We start from the raw sequence: 16,949 nt of genomic DNA on the forward strand, positions 1-16,949 counted from the left end.
AATCCTCAAAAACCACAATCTCACCTGGTTGTGGATCGGGGTAGCTTTCTCCTTCCGACGCGCGCCATCCCGCGAGTGCCTTGTTGTGGAGCACTCCCATGGTGACGAGGTCTTCGATGGTCTGCTCATTGCTCCTTGACTTCCACCACTCCTTTGCCATGACTCCGGCTTTCTTCTGGGCGTCCCTCTTCGCCATTAATCTATCCTTGCTAAAGGGGTGGATATGGTGGAGGGGTGATTGGTGATGATTTCGGAGGTATAGGGTTTGGCAAGAGGAAGAAGAAGGCTACGGCGGTGAATGATAATGGGGATCGGTAAAAAATAACTTACCAGTTCTATATAACCAAGAGTTCCGTCGTTTCGTCCGCCTGAGATTCTTGGGAGACGTGCGCACGCGCCGCAGATGGTTGTTTTCACAACCTCAAGATCTACGACAATAAACACGCCCTTTCGTTACCAGTGTACGCGCCTCTTCGTTGCTAGTGTGAGAGGGCCCACACTGACGCACCTCTTTACAGGTGCCAAGCGACTGTTTGCTAGAAAGGGTAGGAAGACAGTATGACGTGCTATACCTATCTGCTTTTTTGACCAGACATGTACGATTGGACTTGACAGAATAAGAAGATAAATAAATACACCAAATAGTATAAGCGGCGTTCATTTTTTCGTTGCATGTCTTGTGCTCAAGGATGGTCCAGACCACTGCCGTGCTCAGGGACTGCCCAGACCACTGCCGTGCTCGGGGACTGCCTAGACCACTGCCGTGCTCGGGGACTACCTAGACCACTGCCGTGCTCGGGGACTGCTCAGACTACTGTCGTGCTCGGGGACTGCTACGACCACTAATGTGCTCGGGGACTGTCCCGACCACTGCTCGGAGACCGCTCTCTTCGGCTACATGTGATTTGTACTCACATACAGTTGAGAGACATTTGTTTAGACCTTGCTACAAGGCTCATACTTCGCCTTCCAGCAAACTCGGGGACTACATCGGTATGATGCACCTACCAGTGCATCTCGTATCGCCTGTACGACGATTGGGTTCTCAACTTAACTGGGAATTCTTTTTAGACCCTGGCACCACGTGCCTACGTCACCTACTACCAGGCTCGGGGACTAAGTGGGCACACTTCACCTTATGGTGAATGTGTTTGTTTTTTCGACCCCTACGCCTCTGATGATCAAGGATGCTATGTTTCAAGATTCACTTACATTTCTTTTCAGAAATACAAGTGGGCACACTTCACAGGATGGAAATCTTTTTCTTTTTCTTAAGAGCACCATACATTCTTCGGACAACCTACTTCTCCGGCGACAATGGTGGTCAGAAATGTCAAGGACTCAAGCCTTACTATTTGGAGAAGGTTAAAATGGCGTGTCGCAGCATAATACATGGTGCTCGGGGACTAGCTGTGGGGGTATTAACCCCTATACCCTTACGGCTAAGATTGGGCCGGCCCGGATCAGTGAGTCCGGTCCACCAAAAGACGACGCGTGGCCCGGCCAACCTGTTCGGAGTCCCACGCAAGGAGTCAAGACAGATTTGGCGATCAAGCAGGATCTTGGTCGGTTAGAATAGGAATCCTTATCCGGTCACCTATGGCAATTGTAACTGACTAGGATTAGTTTCCAGATCTGTAACCCTGCCCCCCCCCGGACTATATAAGGTGGGCAGGGGACCCGTCTAAAAAACATCTCTCATTGACATACAGCAATACAATCAGACGCAGGCGTCGAACCTGGATAAAACCTCGTGTCTGTCTTGCGTCACCGTCTTGTTTGTGGCTTGCGCATCTGTCTACCGAGAATCTACTACCTTGGGCATACCCCTAGGTAGACTGCCGACCATATTTCGTCGACAACCAGCAAGATGAAGTACTTGCCCCCACCGGGTGTTGCCGGCTTGATCGGCCCACAGAGGTCACCATGGACCAACTCGAGGGTCTCTGTCGCGCGGTACTTCACCATCTTTGGGAAAGGCAGCCTCCTTTGCTTCTCGGCCAGGCAGCTATCACCATAGTTGGCCATGCAGCCTGAGCCCGTTGGCCCGGCCCAAGGCCCATTTTTTTGGCCCGGTCCAAGCACGACCCGGCTCGGCGGCTAGCGGGCCTAGGCTGGCATGGCTCGGAGGAGCAGGCCATGCCTGGGCCTTACCCCAGGCACGTGGGCTGGCATGGCATAGCCTGCTCTAGAGCTAGAGGCCTGCTGGCAGGCCCAGTCTGCTGCCTCCCCGTGCCCCCAGCGCACCTCCCTAGCTCCCCTAACCCTATCTCATTTCCCCGTATCCCCACTCGCCGTCCCCCTTTCCCCAGCTACGACCGTGAGCAGCATCGGCGTCGCCTCCCTCTCTCCTCTTCTAGGCATCGATGCGCCTCGTGTATCATCGGGCGCGCCTCCCGGCTTGCTGCCGTCACTCCTCCACCTAGCCACGAGCAGCATCTACATCGCTACTCTCGCCTTCGACTCGCATCTCTTCTCTCCCTCGCTCCCTCTCTTCGTTCGCCGGACAGGTACGGCACCGTAGGTTCCCCTCTCGCTCCTCCCCACGTCCCACCTAGCTCGCTCCTCCATCCTTCCTTCTCCACTCCGCCGGTGAGGTACGCCGCCATGGGCTCGGGGCTCCTCACCTCTGCTCGCCGGTCGGGATCCAGATCTGACGACCGGCGTGCCACCCACCCCCTCTATGGAGTGCCCCTATGGCCCTACCTCCTCTTGCTGCATGCGGCTGGATCCTCCTCGGTGGCATCCACCGCCACCTCCCATGGGCTGCCCCTGCCTCCTCTTGCCACGTGCGGGTGCGCGGCCACCGCCTCCAGCCGGATCTGCCTCAGGGACGAGCACATCGACGGCCACCACCACCTTCCACGGCTGCCCCTATGTCCCCTTCCCTCTCTCTATGGGCCTCAAGCGGAGTGGCCTCGATCTAGCCTTTTACGCCCTCGATCTGGCTGCTACTTCGCCGGACTCGCCTCCTCCGCTAGCTACTTCGTCGGATTCAACATCAAGCGACCCGAGGGGGAGCTCGCCGGCGGCTGCCGCCACCTCCACTCCTCGCCTCCCCCTCCTCTCTGTCGCATTTGGTGGGCCTCAAGCTGGCCCAACCTGCTAAAAAGGTCGAGCTCATCGGGCCGGCCCAACACGGAAATTGGCCCGATAGGCCATGCCTGGGCCGTCGGCCAGGCACGATGGACTGGTGCGGCATGGCCCGGTGGCCCAATGGGCCCTTCCGTGCCATGCCCTATCGGGTCGTGCCTAGCACGGGCCCGTGCCGTGCTAGACCGGGCTAGCCTGTTGGCCATCTATAGCTGTCACATAGCTCGCCTGCGTGCTCGATGTGAGGCAGCCCAGTCACCATCTTCTCCAGCCAACCAAGAGCGTCAAAACTAAAATATCCATACCGGGCATGCCACAGCCATGGCTCCTCCGTGCGTCGTGCAGCCAAGCAGATGGGCTACTCCACCTTGAGGTTGAGCAGGTACAGCCGGTTTCGAGACCTCTTCACCTTGGCAAGAAGCCACTGCTCCCGGTCCCTGATCCTAAGGACGTCGTCCTTGATTAGTACCTCACTGTCGCGCTCATCTAGCTGGCCAATGCTGATGATGCTTGAACACAGCTGCGGTATGTAATATACATCCATTAGCGCGCGGTGCTCGCCGTTCTGGCACCTGAAGATGATGGTGACGTGCCCTCGGATCGCCACCCTTGAGCCATCACCGAACTTCACCGTGTCAGTCATGTCATCGTCGAGCTCGGAGAAGGCTGTCTTGGAGCCTATCATGTGGTTGCTGGCGTCGGAGTCTAGGTACCACCGCTGCTCCTGCTTGCCGCCCACACGTCCGAGGTGGACTTAGGCGCGTGGTTCGTCGAGGTTGATAGCTTTCAGAGCCTTCCTAGGCCCTTCCACTGCCATCACCTCTCCCTTCTCCTTGGCCATAATGTCGTGCAGTGCACAGAACGTCGCCATCAGGAGAGTGGCCTCATCATCATCATCAGCCTACACTAGATGAGCCTCAGCCTTCTTCTCCTACTTGCGATTTGGGCACTCCTTTGCCCAATGGCCCGTCTTTCCGTGGTGCCGGTAGGCGTTGGGGTCGACCTTCTTCTTCTTCTTCTTCTTCTTCTTCTTCTTCTATGAAGAAGCCTTGTCGCGGCGCTTGCCATCGCCACCGTGGCTGGAGGAGGCTTCCCCGGACTTCTTCTCCTTCATCCGGGTAGCCCACTCCTCCTCTGTCAGCAGCAGCTTGCTGCTATCCATCGTTGCTATGGCCTGCTTCATGCGCTCGTCCACCGCCCACAGACGGCCTGTCACATCTTCAATGGTGAGGGTGGACAAGTCCAGCATCGTCTCTATGGAGAGAGCAATCTGGATGTACTTCGCCGGCACAGAGTGGAGGTACTTGGAGACCGCCTCTTCTTCGTCGATGGTGATGCTGTGGCTCCTCAGCTTGCTGATGAGCGTCTACAGGCAGAGGGAGAAGTCCTCCACCGATTCACCATCCTTGAACTTGAGGTTGGCGTACTCCTGCTTCAGCAGCTGGGCCGTCGCCTTCTTTGCGTAGTCGAAACCGACGCGCATCGCCGCAATGGCCTCCCACGCCTCCTTAGCAGAGCTCTTCACCCCCAACGGCTCCCTGTACTCCGCTGGTACAGTAGCGAGGATGGCTTCCAACGCTGACATATTGTCTTCTTCGTTGTCGGTGCCCTTGTCAATGGCATTCCAGAGCCATCTGGCTCTGAGCTTGACCTTCATGGTCACCGCCCATTCGCCATAGTTGGTGCGAGTAAGCGTCGACCAACTAGTGCCGCTAACCTCCCGCACTGTGCGCACAACGACCTCCTGTCGTGGTTGGGTAGCCACAGCAGCGCCGCTGCTGTCGTCCATCTCTAAATCGGCCGTCATCGCCAGCGGTTAGTCCGACGACGGTGCTTGTACGGCTCTGATACCACTTGTTGGTCACTGGCTACCCTGCACAGGTAAGCAACTAGTTTACCAGCGCACACACACTCACTATGGCTAGAGATAGAAGAAGAGATTGAGAACAGCACACACACTCAGCACAAACATCAGTGTTGGCTGAAGCCCTGCCCTTTGGTTTGTGGCAACTGAACTAAATATTCCATTGCCCTTTGGATGGAATATATACAATTATAGTTATACCTCTACCAGGTACATAATTGTTGGCCGACTACCTACTCCTAAGTATAAGAGTACACCAACTACCTACTCCTAAGGTACATAGTTGTTGGCCAACTACCTACTCCTGAGTACAAGAGTACATCAACTACTTACTCTTAAGGTACGGGTTATACCAACTACTCCTAGCAATACAAAGCTTACCTCAACCTACTACCAAGACATGGCTGATGTAATAGCTACCAACTAATGTACTAGAGGTGGACTATTGCTATGCTGCTACTGCTACAGGAATTGGTCGGCAGAGCCGATCAGTCCCCAACTCCCACCAGGGAGTGGTTGGCCGAGCCAACCAGTCTCCAACAAAGAAGAAATGGGGAGCAGTAGATTATGTCTAACAGTTATCCCCATGATCCTGACACTCAAGCAATCCTGTCCAAGCTTGCTATGTCCCCAGATTTAGTGACCAACTTCTCCCTGTCAGATGGCATCCTATGCTATAAGTCTTAGAATCTGGTTGGGAAACAAGACTTCACTGTGGCAGCCCATCTTGGCAGCATTGCATGATGCACCCTGTTGGTGGTCATTCTAGATTCCTATTCACCTATTGCCATGTCAAGCAACTCTTTGCCTAGAAAGTCTTGAAAATGTCAAGCCAACAAACACCAAACTAAATGTGTGTTCGATGTGGGGGGATTCTGTGTTCCTCAAGATATAACCTATGTGCATTTCTCTGTGGCTCCTAGTGCGAATCACAAGCTATCTTTCAAGTTCTTTGGACCTTTCTAGGTGCGCAAGAAAATGGGTCCAGTGGCTTACAAGATTGATCTCTCAGCTTCATCAACTGTCCCCCGGGTGTTTCATGTCTCCTAGTTGATACATGTTGCTCCGTCATCAGCCTAGGTGTCACCCTCTCCTCCTAATCCTAACAATTTAGTTTCCTAAATAAGTGCTAGCCCAGCGTGTCATTCACGGCCTAGGGGATAATTGCATCGGGGTGTGCGGGCATTCGGGCCTGCGGGCGCACGCCCAAAAAGCAGCATTTGCCATATATAATAGGTTTTGTAGCTAAGTAGAAGCTTAATACTTAGTTATTTACTTGCCGCTTACCCCATTGTATCCAGCTAGATGTAACCTGTTGTCGTAACATTTGTATGTCATCTACAACTTGGTACTATTGTCTCATTGATTGTGTTATCTAAATTTCTATCTAGAAAAAAATATATGTACCGTGCAATGTGATGGATGTGACTTGGTAAGTGATGTAGCTTATTGATCCTTTTTGTTTTGCAAAAAATGTTTCTTTTTAATTCTGTAGGCATATATCATGCATGCTAGCTATTAACTAATCGCATCTTAGCATTATGGGTGCACAGTGCACAGAACATAAACTTCCTATTTTTATACAGATTTACCCAAACGCAGGCGCCTGATATTTTGTTTACCTGTCTGTTGACACGCCCACGCGCTTGCGCCCCACTGGACAGGAAGAAGACGGCGGCAAGGACGGAGATGGAGACCTAGCTGGCTTTAGGGTTCCAGCATCTCCCGCTCCCGTGCTCTCCCTTTCTTCTTCTCCATCTCCGGCGAGCATATAAGGGGGTTTGGGGGAGGAAGGCCGTCCAGGAGGTGGGGACAGCGGCAGGGTGGTTTAGGGGACCAGGCTACGGTGGAAGCAGCCGGGCCATGTCGGGGCGGGGGAGCTCCACGACCGGAGCTCGCCGCAGAAGGAGGGGGGAGGGGAAGAAAACGGCCGCCGCGGGCGCGCTAGGGTTTCGCCGGAGCTCCACGGACACCCCGATGAAACCCTAGCATGCCACGGCGGGGCGGTGGGCAGCGGCGGGAGCAAGGACGAGGAGGAGGGCATGGTTGCCGGCGAGGCAAGCGGGAGTGGGGTGCGAGGACAAGGACAATAAGGAGGCGCGACGGCGAGGACGAGGAGGGGGCCGTGAGGAGGAAGGACACCCTTTTTTATAACTTTTCTTAATTTTTTTGGAAGTTTTGTGACATTCCGAGACAGTGGTTGGGGGATGAGAATTTCCACCCAAGAAAATAAAATGCCTCTAAAATCCCTCCGGGGCTTCCCTTTCCACTAGGGGCCTGTTTAGTTCCTCCCAAATCCAAACTTTGGCACTATGCAAAAAAAAGATTCCCCGTCACATCAAATTTGCGGTACATGCATGGAGTACTAAATGTTGGCGAAATCAAAAACTAATTGCACAGTTTGGTTGTACTTTGCGAGACGAACGTTTTAAGCCTAATTAGTCAACGTTTGGACAATTATTACCAAATAAAAACAAAACGGCACTGTAGCTAGGTTTATTACCCACCACCACCACCATCCAAACTAGCCCTTTTGCTTTCACATTCTCCTCCCCTATCGTCCCCTTAGTTTTAATGGACATAAAGATACCCTAACCCTTCCGCTAGATCTTCCACTAGCAGCATGGGAAGATCGATCTATTTGCATGTTCTACATGAGTATATTCTAGATACGTGTTTTACATAGATAATAATGCAAATTGTAGCACTGGTAAGGAGGAATTGAGGATCGATTTTGGCCAACAAATAAACCTAAAATTTACACTGAGAGGCCTCTCAATTTAGGCTTAAATTGAAACCCCATTAGAATTGAGAACAAATCATGTTGCTTCATTAGACTAACACACGATCCTGAGACATGTTAATCAGCCGTAAGGACCAAGGATCTCATCAATTAGCCAATGTGTTTCACATCCAGAGGATCAATGTATTGCAGTCTGTCACAGACTGTACATCTTGGCAACAGAGACAGCAACAATTTACAGTTTCAATTGGGACACAAGATGTAAATAGGCGTGAGCACGTGACAGACGTTTAAGTACAGTAACAAGATTTCATTTTGTTGATGCACAGTGTCATCTTATTTGTTACCTGAATTGCAGGTTATTCACAGAAAACATCGGGAGCCATGCTTGATCTGTTACAACACAAGCTTTATGCAAATGCGTGCAAAAGCTCAGCTAGATCTTCGTAGGGGTATGTAATGTAAAATACACAAGGCACTTTGAATAGGAAGCTAACTATATTCATAGCACAGACCAACAAATATTGGCATCCATAATCCTTTTGCCTCATCAAGCTATCAGTCTGATCTGCATTGAAATGAATCAAGATTCCTGTGGAGCTTCAAGCCTTGATGGAGTATCAATTCCCATCATACACATGAGTCCTGATATCAAGATGATAAGAAGCACTATTCCCTGAACATAGTAGACAGGTGTGAGACAATATTCCTCGCAAAAAAAAAGGTGAGACAATATTGCAAGGATACAAGGTATATTGATTTGTGAAGTATCGTCTCACACATGAGCCTACATTTCATAATAGAGCTAACCACGAATGAAACAGAGTACAGGTAACAACTTACAACAAAAGTTCCCTCCAGAAGAGTTGATTTGACTAGGCACTCTCCATATTGTTCCTCTGCAAGATACCTGCCTAATGGCAGGTTGGAAGGGCTTTCCAGTAAACCAGATGGTTGAGAGGCATAAAGAATGGTATATTTAGCTCCAGACTTCTTCAGCATGGCAATCAGGTCAGAAAGCAACTCTCCTGCAGTGACATTAGTACGAAATTAACTTTCAGCTGTATAGTTGAAAGTGGAAGAACAATGTAAGAAGTCATATCCTAACCTTCTGTTTTTGCAGGGTGTAAATCCTTGAAACCACCACTGCAGAAGACAATTAGATCGCTCTGTCCACTTGGGTTGTTTCTCATCCGTGGCGTCACTAAGTCCTTGAATGTAAATGCTGTCAATATACGAAGCAGATATAGCATAGAAGAACTGAAAAATTATATAATAACTTACATGGATAAAATCCATGCCATGATGTTTATTGAGATCTTGACCAGTTACAGTGTATGTGTCTGTGTAGGAGATACGATTTCTTTCAAAGCCATTGTTACAATTCTCAGTAAAGCTGAACAGCAATGAATTTTCCAATTTCTCATCATCTGATGTGGAAACATAGGGGTATGCGATGGAAAACTCTGAGCTTTTGAAGGAGACCTGATGGGCATAACGATTATAAGCAATTAGAAATTCGATGCTTCAGTTAAACAATAACTGAGGGAAATAAGAGTGCCAACGGTTACCTTCAGTGTGTCTGCTAAAGCTGGATCAACTTGTGTATCTTTAGATATGTCTGACGAATGCTAAGGGGGAAAAACAAGTCAATGGTCAGTGAAAACGGAAGCCATGACTGTCTTAGTAATAACCTCACCATATATAGATTAAAGGGTGGAGAATTTGTTAGTTTTATGGCTTCATGGAATCAACAGACAATATTTATCAGAAATATCGACTTTTGAATTTTTTGAATCTATGCACAGGCACTGCTTGAAGGGCAGGCCTGGTGCAGTGGTGAGAGCTGTCTCACTGAGTCATCAGGTCACGGGTTCGAAGCAGCCTCTCCGCAGATTTTGCGGAGGGAAGGCTTGCCTCGGTTTTTCCCTTCCCTAGACCCCGCTCATGTGGGAGCCTCTGGCACTAGGTCTGCCCTTATGCACAGGCACTGCTTCAGTTCAAAAAAAAAATTATTTAATTCAACTTTACTTGCACAAGGTAGTTTCAAGCCAGTAAAATATAGATAGGTATAAAATAAGTACCTTTGAGCCAAGAAAAACAATTGCAACATCAACATTCTTCTGAGCATCCTCCCCTGAACACTAATAATAAAATCGACATCAGGATTCAGGGAACTGATTTAACATGCAACAGCTGATAATTTAGAAGAAGTTGCATGAGAGCTTAAGTTTCACCTGTGGGGATAATTACCAACAAGTTTGACCAGCCACCTTCCGCAAGAATAGATTTAGCTAAACCCTTTAACGACACTGTCTGATAGTGGACCACTTCTTTAGTGTCATCAGAATGGAATCTGGATGATAAAGGTCAATGGAAGGTAAATTCTAGAGTAGTGAGCTAACATGTGCTTGCTATAATAATCATTTGAAGGTACAAGAAATATTTTAGATGAGCTAGCAAGTTTGGTTCAAGTAGAAGCTAAGTGAACTGATCAAACATCAAAGCTGAGCAAGGTAACATTGGATCTAGTAAGCAAGCAACTAACTCAAATCATTGAGAAAGGCTGATTATGGACATCACAGTATAAGAACAGTATTGCACCCATTGTATGCATTAGAAACTAGGCGTGCGTGACATGAACCTAGGCACTGTGTTGACACAAAATTCTCTGATAAAAGAAACCCGGAACTGCTTAGAACTAAACACTGTTTTGTTAAATTGAACTCACAGCTTCAATCCCCATTGCAATTTAGAGGCTAAAGGTGGCCCATATAAAGAAGAGCCAAAACTAACACCAGTTCATGCTTCAGTACCAAAATAAGGGCACAAAGTATTTTTAGGCACAAGATATAGTATCCCCAATGTGTACTGTGCAACATAAAAAATATAGGCTTGTCGTTCGTCATTCAACTTTTGGGAAAGGACATCGGATCTGCTTTCCCTAGGCATAAAGTCTCAATGTTGAACGCATGCGCTTCAATGGGGTTGTTATTTACATTGCATGGAACTTGTGGAAGGAGAGGAATAGGAGGATCTTCGAAAATGTACACAAGACGGTGCAACAGGTGGCCCTCCATGACCAAAGAGGACATAGTGCAGAGACATAGGGCATTGGCCATGGCTGGGAGGTGAAGTAGCAGTGACAGGCGTGTAACTCTTTGGTCCTAGGACCAGTTTGTTTGGCACAGTGGGTGTCCTAGGACCAGTTACCTCTCTTCCTTACTTAATTGAGCGGCAGCGCTCTTGTCTTTTACTTCAAAAAAAGTCTCAATATTGATTTTTAAATGATTGTGTAGGATGGACATAATTTTCCAAAACTAAATGTAAAAATCAGATGCAATGTGGTCTTGTGCAAATCAATCTCTGCTAAACAGTTGCTTCCTCCCAATAAGGTGGTCTCTAGCACAGATGCCAGATGGAGAAAACAGCGACTTTAACAAATGAGCTAATTATGCCAGATGGAGAAAACAGCGACTTTAACAAAGGAGCTAGTTATACCGATTCATGATAGTTTATACTTACAAGCAGAGCAGCTGAAACTCTTCAATAGCATTTTATCTAGCTCAATATCTCTAAATCAAGCTAGTGGCGGAAAAGATAAGCGCAACAAATCCACCCGTAGTTCTTGGGAGCCCAGAGGAACGCTGGCGCCACCACCGAGGTGGCCGACGCCACCTGAGCTGCGGCCAGCATCACCGTCAGCACCACCCATGCCGCCACCATCTGATCCAATAGAGTCCGTAAACTAGCGGGGAAAAAAATCGAAGTTAGTAGCCGTAATACATGTATGCACTGGTTAGATCAGATCCGAATACATAGCCAAATAGCTCAAGTTAGGGGTTCGGGTCCTCAATTTTGCACAGCAGCAACGGAAGAGAAGGGGCGGGCATACCTGATGTGGTGGGTTGTCTTACCGGCAAAGGGCAGCTGGAGGTATGACGGCGGCGGTCGCCTTAGTTGTCCCGCGAGGTGAACGGGAGGAGAGAAAAAAAAACGGCAAAACAGGTGTGAACTGAACGAAAGCAGGAGAGCAGTTCTTCCGGGCTGTTTGCGCGCTAGTACTGGGCCGATTTCAATTTTTTCCTTTTCTGCAGGTGCACGCGCATAACTACGCTCGTTCATTAGAGAAAGGCAGCAAGCGGCCCATGAAGCTGGCTCATTCTTTCTTCGTTTCATTTCTTTTTTCCTTTTGCCATGATTTTTTTCTTTTTTTCTGTTTTAATTTTGATTTTTGCTTCCAACTGTTTTGATTATCATAACTTGTCACTGATGATTATATTTATATTTTATTTTATATTTTTCAGATCCACTAGCGAATATTTTTCCCTTTTCTATCACTAGCTTAGGGTAACTTTCGTTATTGGTCTTAGAAATCAATGTTTTGGTTCGTTTGCTAAAAATTTTATTTCACATAAATCTCTTCTGTCTAATATTAAAGAGTGAAGCACTCCTTCCAACCCACTTTCTTGTCCCACTTTTTTACTTCTCAAACTGCCCTCACACCCACCATATCCCATATGTGATTCCAATTCCAATATGTATGTGTGCTCTTATAAGTTAGAACAACTCATGTCCAACTATGGCATGGAGTCCGATTACAAGACATTAAGTTTTGTGCAATACACATGTACACTTGCTGATGGGTACCTATGTCCCGGTTACCCTCATCGACCCCGTTCGACTGAGGGGTTTTATTTCGTCCAACTACTACCAGTCTCGTGTGCCGCAATTAAGTGCTATGGCCGGTCTATTAATCAACAAAATGACACTGTATTAAAAATGATTGTTTCATTCATCAACTTAAAGCTTTGTATGATGTAGTGCCCTTGGAACCAAGAAAAACTGAACTTTCCATTAAAATTAACCTTAGAAACGCTGTGCTTCAACCATTTTTTAATAAACAAATACATGCGCTTTGCCAAAAAAAAAAGGCATTAGTTTGCAGGAACCTAATAGCAGAAGATGGAATTAACACTGCATATGAGGTGCCATCAAACATAGAGGCGCAGCCAAGGCATCAGGGACAACTGCTCCAAAAGCTTCTCCTCCAGCTCTTCCTTGTCTGCGCCAACAACCCTGTCCTTAACTGTGCCCTCCCTCATGAAGAGGAATGTCGGCACGCCTTTAACACTCAACTGCTCAGCAATAATGCTCATTTCACCAACATCAACATCAACCTTGAGGAAAACCACATTTGGGTTCTTCTTGGCGAGATCAGCAAAAACTGGATCCATCGTGTGGGACGGTCTGCACCAGCTCGCAGTGAAGAAAACCACCACCAGCTTGTCGGCGCAGACCGACCTGGCTGATCCACTCATCCACGCTCTGGATGGCGATCACCGGAACAGAGCGCTGCACTCTTGTGTTCAATTCCAATACCCGATTGTTGGGGTTCAGAGATACTTGGCCTCTGATGTGGGCCTCTGCTGCCTCCACCTCTGAAGCTGCCAAAGTATCCATGCAGTGAATAGTTGCACGGACCTGCACTAGACAAGTGAGATGCTGGATGCCAAATTCCAAAGATTCAAGTTCGGGTATTTCTTCCCGGGCATCAAGGTCTAGGCAAAGCCTCCTGAGCTGTGGCATGGCTCCTTCTTCAAACTGCAGCCCTAATGCACCGTGATACGAAAACACCTTGAGGCAATGAAACCCATCCTTGCTACCCACGGCCAGCCCTGTGCTCGTACTTAGACGTAGGTTTAGGAGGACTAAGTTAGGCAAGTACCCAAGGGCGCGGACAGCTTCTGCTTCAACAAGGATATGCAAGTGCGTGAGTGCTCTCAGCGAGGCAATATCTGGTGGGACCAGTGGGAGGCATCTGCGCATCCTCAGCTCAAATTTTCGCAGGTGATGTGGCCTATTGTTGGCCCAGCTTGAAGCAGCCAGTAAGTCAAGCAGCTGATGGTGGTAGTTGTCAAGAAAAAGGGACTGCAGGTTTGATTTCCCCACCTCCTCGAGGAAATGCTTCACTCCCTGCCGATCAGTTTCATTCTGACCAAGGAAACGGCTAAATCTTACCCCAAGCATCCTCAGCCGCCCCAACTTAGTAACAAGCCTTGCCACATCGCCAGCAAGCAAGCCATCCGGACCTAGAAGGACTTTCGATAATTCCTCCAATTCTTGCATTCCCCCCATTCCTCCCAGTATTGCCAATTCATCGGCAAGCAGAGACACCAGCTTCATGTCTCCAAATCTCGGTAGCCTTCTCACTCTGGTTTGCCTTAGATTTAAGGTAGTTAATTGTTTAAGTGCCATGATTTCTGGTGGCAACCTGGTGACATCGGTCCTGCTCAGTCCCAGGTACCTCAGCAGAGACAGACGTCCAAGGCTTTCCAATTGTTTGTTTTCCAAGCCCTTGGTATCTTCAAGATCCAGCACCCGCACGTGTTTGCAGGCCCAAAATGCAATGGATTGCACCCTATATAGGTGTAGAGAAATTGCTTTGTTGATGCCACCGCTTGAGTTTTCATCACTGCATGAAACCACCCAACTCTTCTGCTCTAGAAGACAACACGTGTCCGAGAACAAGGTATCACCTTCGTGTTCATAACCATAGTTGACGTCAAGGTTAACTTGCCGAAATAGTCTAGAATTCAACTCTGCACCCGGTGTAATGAAGTTTTCTTCATTTGACAAGGATGCCAAGAAATTGGCTACGTCACCATGAACAGTGCAGCCAGTTGGCTGATCATCGTTGTCGTCAAAGGCTGGTTGGATCAGCCTCCTATTGATAAGCTCAACAAAGTATCTCTCCCCTGTTTCCAACGAGCTCTTTCCTTGCCTTTCAGGGATTAGCCCTTCAGCTACCCATCTTCGTATCAGATGATCTTTCTTGATCATATAATTTCCTGAAAAAGCAGTCAAGTACAGGAAGCAAGACTTCACAGGAAGAGGTAGATCACCATAACTGATCTCCAGTATCTTTCTAATTGCTTGCGACGCGGAATAAAATTGATCTGATTCTGATAAAATAGTTTCATTTGTGAACTTCTTGGCAGTATCAGCAAAAACCGGAGCCATCCCACGGGACATTGAGCACCAGGTCGCAGGGAAGTCTATCACTACCAGCTTGTCAGCGTCAACCTGGTTGTTCCACTCGTCTTGGCTGTGGATGGCGACCGTCGACCCTTCAGCTTCCTTCGCAGCAGGATGCTGTTGCAGGCTTGAAAAAAAATCTATTTCATCAATTTACTGACGACATCACTAATTCTAGGCCTTTTACGTCGGTCCTTGTCCATGCAGTTTATAGCTATCTCAATACAAAACCTTACTCTTTCGTAATCTGGTTCGACAAATGAATAGTTTGGCCTCAAGTTGTTGTATACCTACAAAATGGGAACAGTGAGTACAACCAAGTTTACTCAGTTACTGTTAAAAATTTTCAGATATATGCTACCAGAAGATATACCCCATCACAATGCTAAATTGTAACACAACTAAATTAGCACAAATTCAATGTCGCACAACTTGAGAAGTGTTTTGGCCAACAGCAAGGACTGAAATAGTCAAGCATCTTAAAGTAGTAGCATAAGAGACATTTAGTTTTGGATGGAGGAACACATTGTGATCGTACATTTAATGAACTCAAAGGAAATGTTTCAAGATGACGTCTTGTTGAAAAGGGCATATATTGAGTTGCATACACTAACAAGTTCAATTCAAAAGATTAAGCTGATAGGGAAATATGGGCAATTCACTTATACTTCAACACTCCCCTCATGTGCAGCCTACCTTAGGTCTCAAACATGGAAATTGGAGTCGACTATAATTATTTCATTCATTTATTTGCTTCCGCTATGGTTCAAACTTGAGACATCTGGCTTTAATAACATATTGAGTCGCATGCACTGACTTATTCAACCCAAAAGAATTTAAATTGATAGAAAAAGATGGACAATTCACTTGTACTTCAATAGCATATACAACTCTTTTAAGTTAACATAGTAAGTAATTTAATTATTCTTACATAATCAAAATATCCTTGGGCGTCTGTATCGGCAATGCTCGAGTAGCCCTCAAATCCAACAATTATCTTCATAATTATAACACCCAAACTGAATATGTCATATTTTTTTTGAGATTATTCTCCCGTCTATGAATTCTGGTGGCCAGTATCCGCTGCAAGAAAACATTAATTATACACATAAAGCAACGGTTAGAAAAAAAACAATTTGGTTTCTTAAAAAAATTATATTTACTCGAGACATTGATCTTACAGTGCCCCTAGTGGAGACATTGTTCTTATAGTGCTTTCTTCACCGAAAAGTCTTGATAAACAAAAATCTGCAATTTTAGGTACCATAACCTGATCTAGAAGTATATTATCTGGTTTTAGATCCAAATGCAAAATAGGAACTTCCAATCCCTCGTGAAGGTATTTTAAACCCTCGCATATTCCCTTAATTATTCTGTACCGTATGGACCAGCAATGGGCTGTGTTTTTAATCTCATCAAATACTCCTATTGAGATGCTGGACAGTCTTCAGATGTCTTATAATAGTAGCCAGAGGAAAGCTTGTACTGCTGTTGCTGCAGAGCTTTCAACACATGAGTTGCTAGCTGAACAGCTAGAGTTTCAGCCTGGAGAGGGCTGTCAACATCCATCACCTGCGCTTTGATCATCGAAGATTGATGACCTAGAACCTGTAAATTAGACAAATAGATGCCCAGTCCAGCCGGGGTAGGCGCTGCAATCTGTGACTCCGGAGCAATGGATGCGTCCACATAACAGTCAGGGATGATACATGATTGTGCAGGTTCACCAGTGCTGCTTGAATCAGTTGTCGGAGCTTTGGTTGGTGATTCCATCTCTAAATTATCAACAGGGACAACTGTTGTTGCCCTATCCTCGCCCGCCTGTGGTTGATTCACCTGTTCATCATCTAAAAAGGAGAGAAGAGAGGCTGAACAAATGTCAGCCTTAGTTTCATAGAGCACTTTTTTAGTGTTCCATTTTTTCCCATTGAACCTCCAATCATTTATTGCTTTCCATATATACCAGTGGTGGATTTAGTCTTACATTGGAAGTTTAAGTGGATGAGGATCAACTTATAATCCTTTTGCTCTAAATATAGCACCTCCAGGTTAACTCTTTTACACGAAGCGACAACGAAAGGATAAGAGAGGTGCTACGCGTATACGAGCTCGTTTCACGTGAGGAGCTACACTATAAGCAGATTTTAGAGCCAGTTCCCGTACATTACATGATGATATATTTATTGATAGGGATGCAAGTTATACATACTT

At 47.2% G+C, this 16,949-nt stretch overlaps 1 protein-coding gene and 1 pseudogene across 1 annotated transcript; both read right to left on the reverse strand.

Moving 5' to 3' along the window:
- Positions 1-7,989: 7,989 nt before the first annotated feature.
- LOC136508529 (uncharacterized) lies at positions 7,990-11,687 on the reverse strand. The gene is made up of 8 exons (XM_066503219.1): positions 11,320-11,687; positions 9,938-10,056; positions 9,785-9,837; positions 9,272-9,331; positions 8,985-9,185; positions 8,809-8,911; positions 8,544-8,728; positions 7,990-8,376 (listed from the first exon to the last, which is right to left on the reverse strand). Exons 1-8 carry the CDS (start codon positions 11,424-11,426, stop codon positions 8,284-8,286), a joined length of 921 nt encoding a protein of 306 aa, XP_066359316.1. The 5' UTR covers positions 11,427-11,687; the 3' UTR covers positions 7,990-8,283.
- A 1,007-nt stretch (positions 11,688-12,694) lies between these two features.
- Positions 12,695-16,511, reverse strand: LOC136507096 (uncharacterized; annotated as a pseudogene).
- Between the last annotated feature and the right edge of the window lie 438 nt (positions 16,512-16,949).

This window comes from Miscanthus floridulus, chromosome 15 (genome assembly GCF_019320115.1).
Source record: "Miscanthus floridulus cultivar M001 chromosome 15, ASM1932011v1, whole genome shotgun sequence".
Taxonomy (NCBI): domain Eukaryota; kingdom Viridiplantae; phylum Streptophyta; class Magnoliopsida; order Poales; family Poaceae; genus Miscanthus; species Miscanthus floridulus.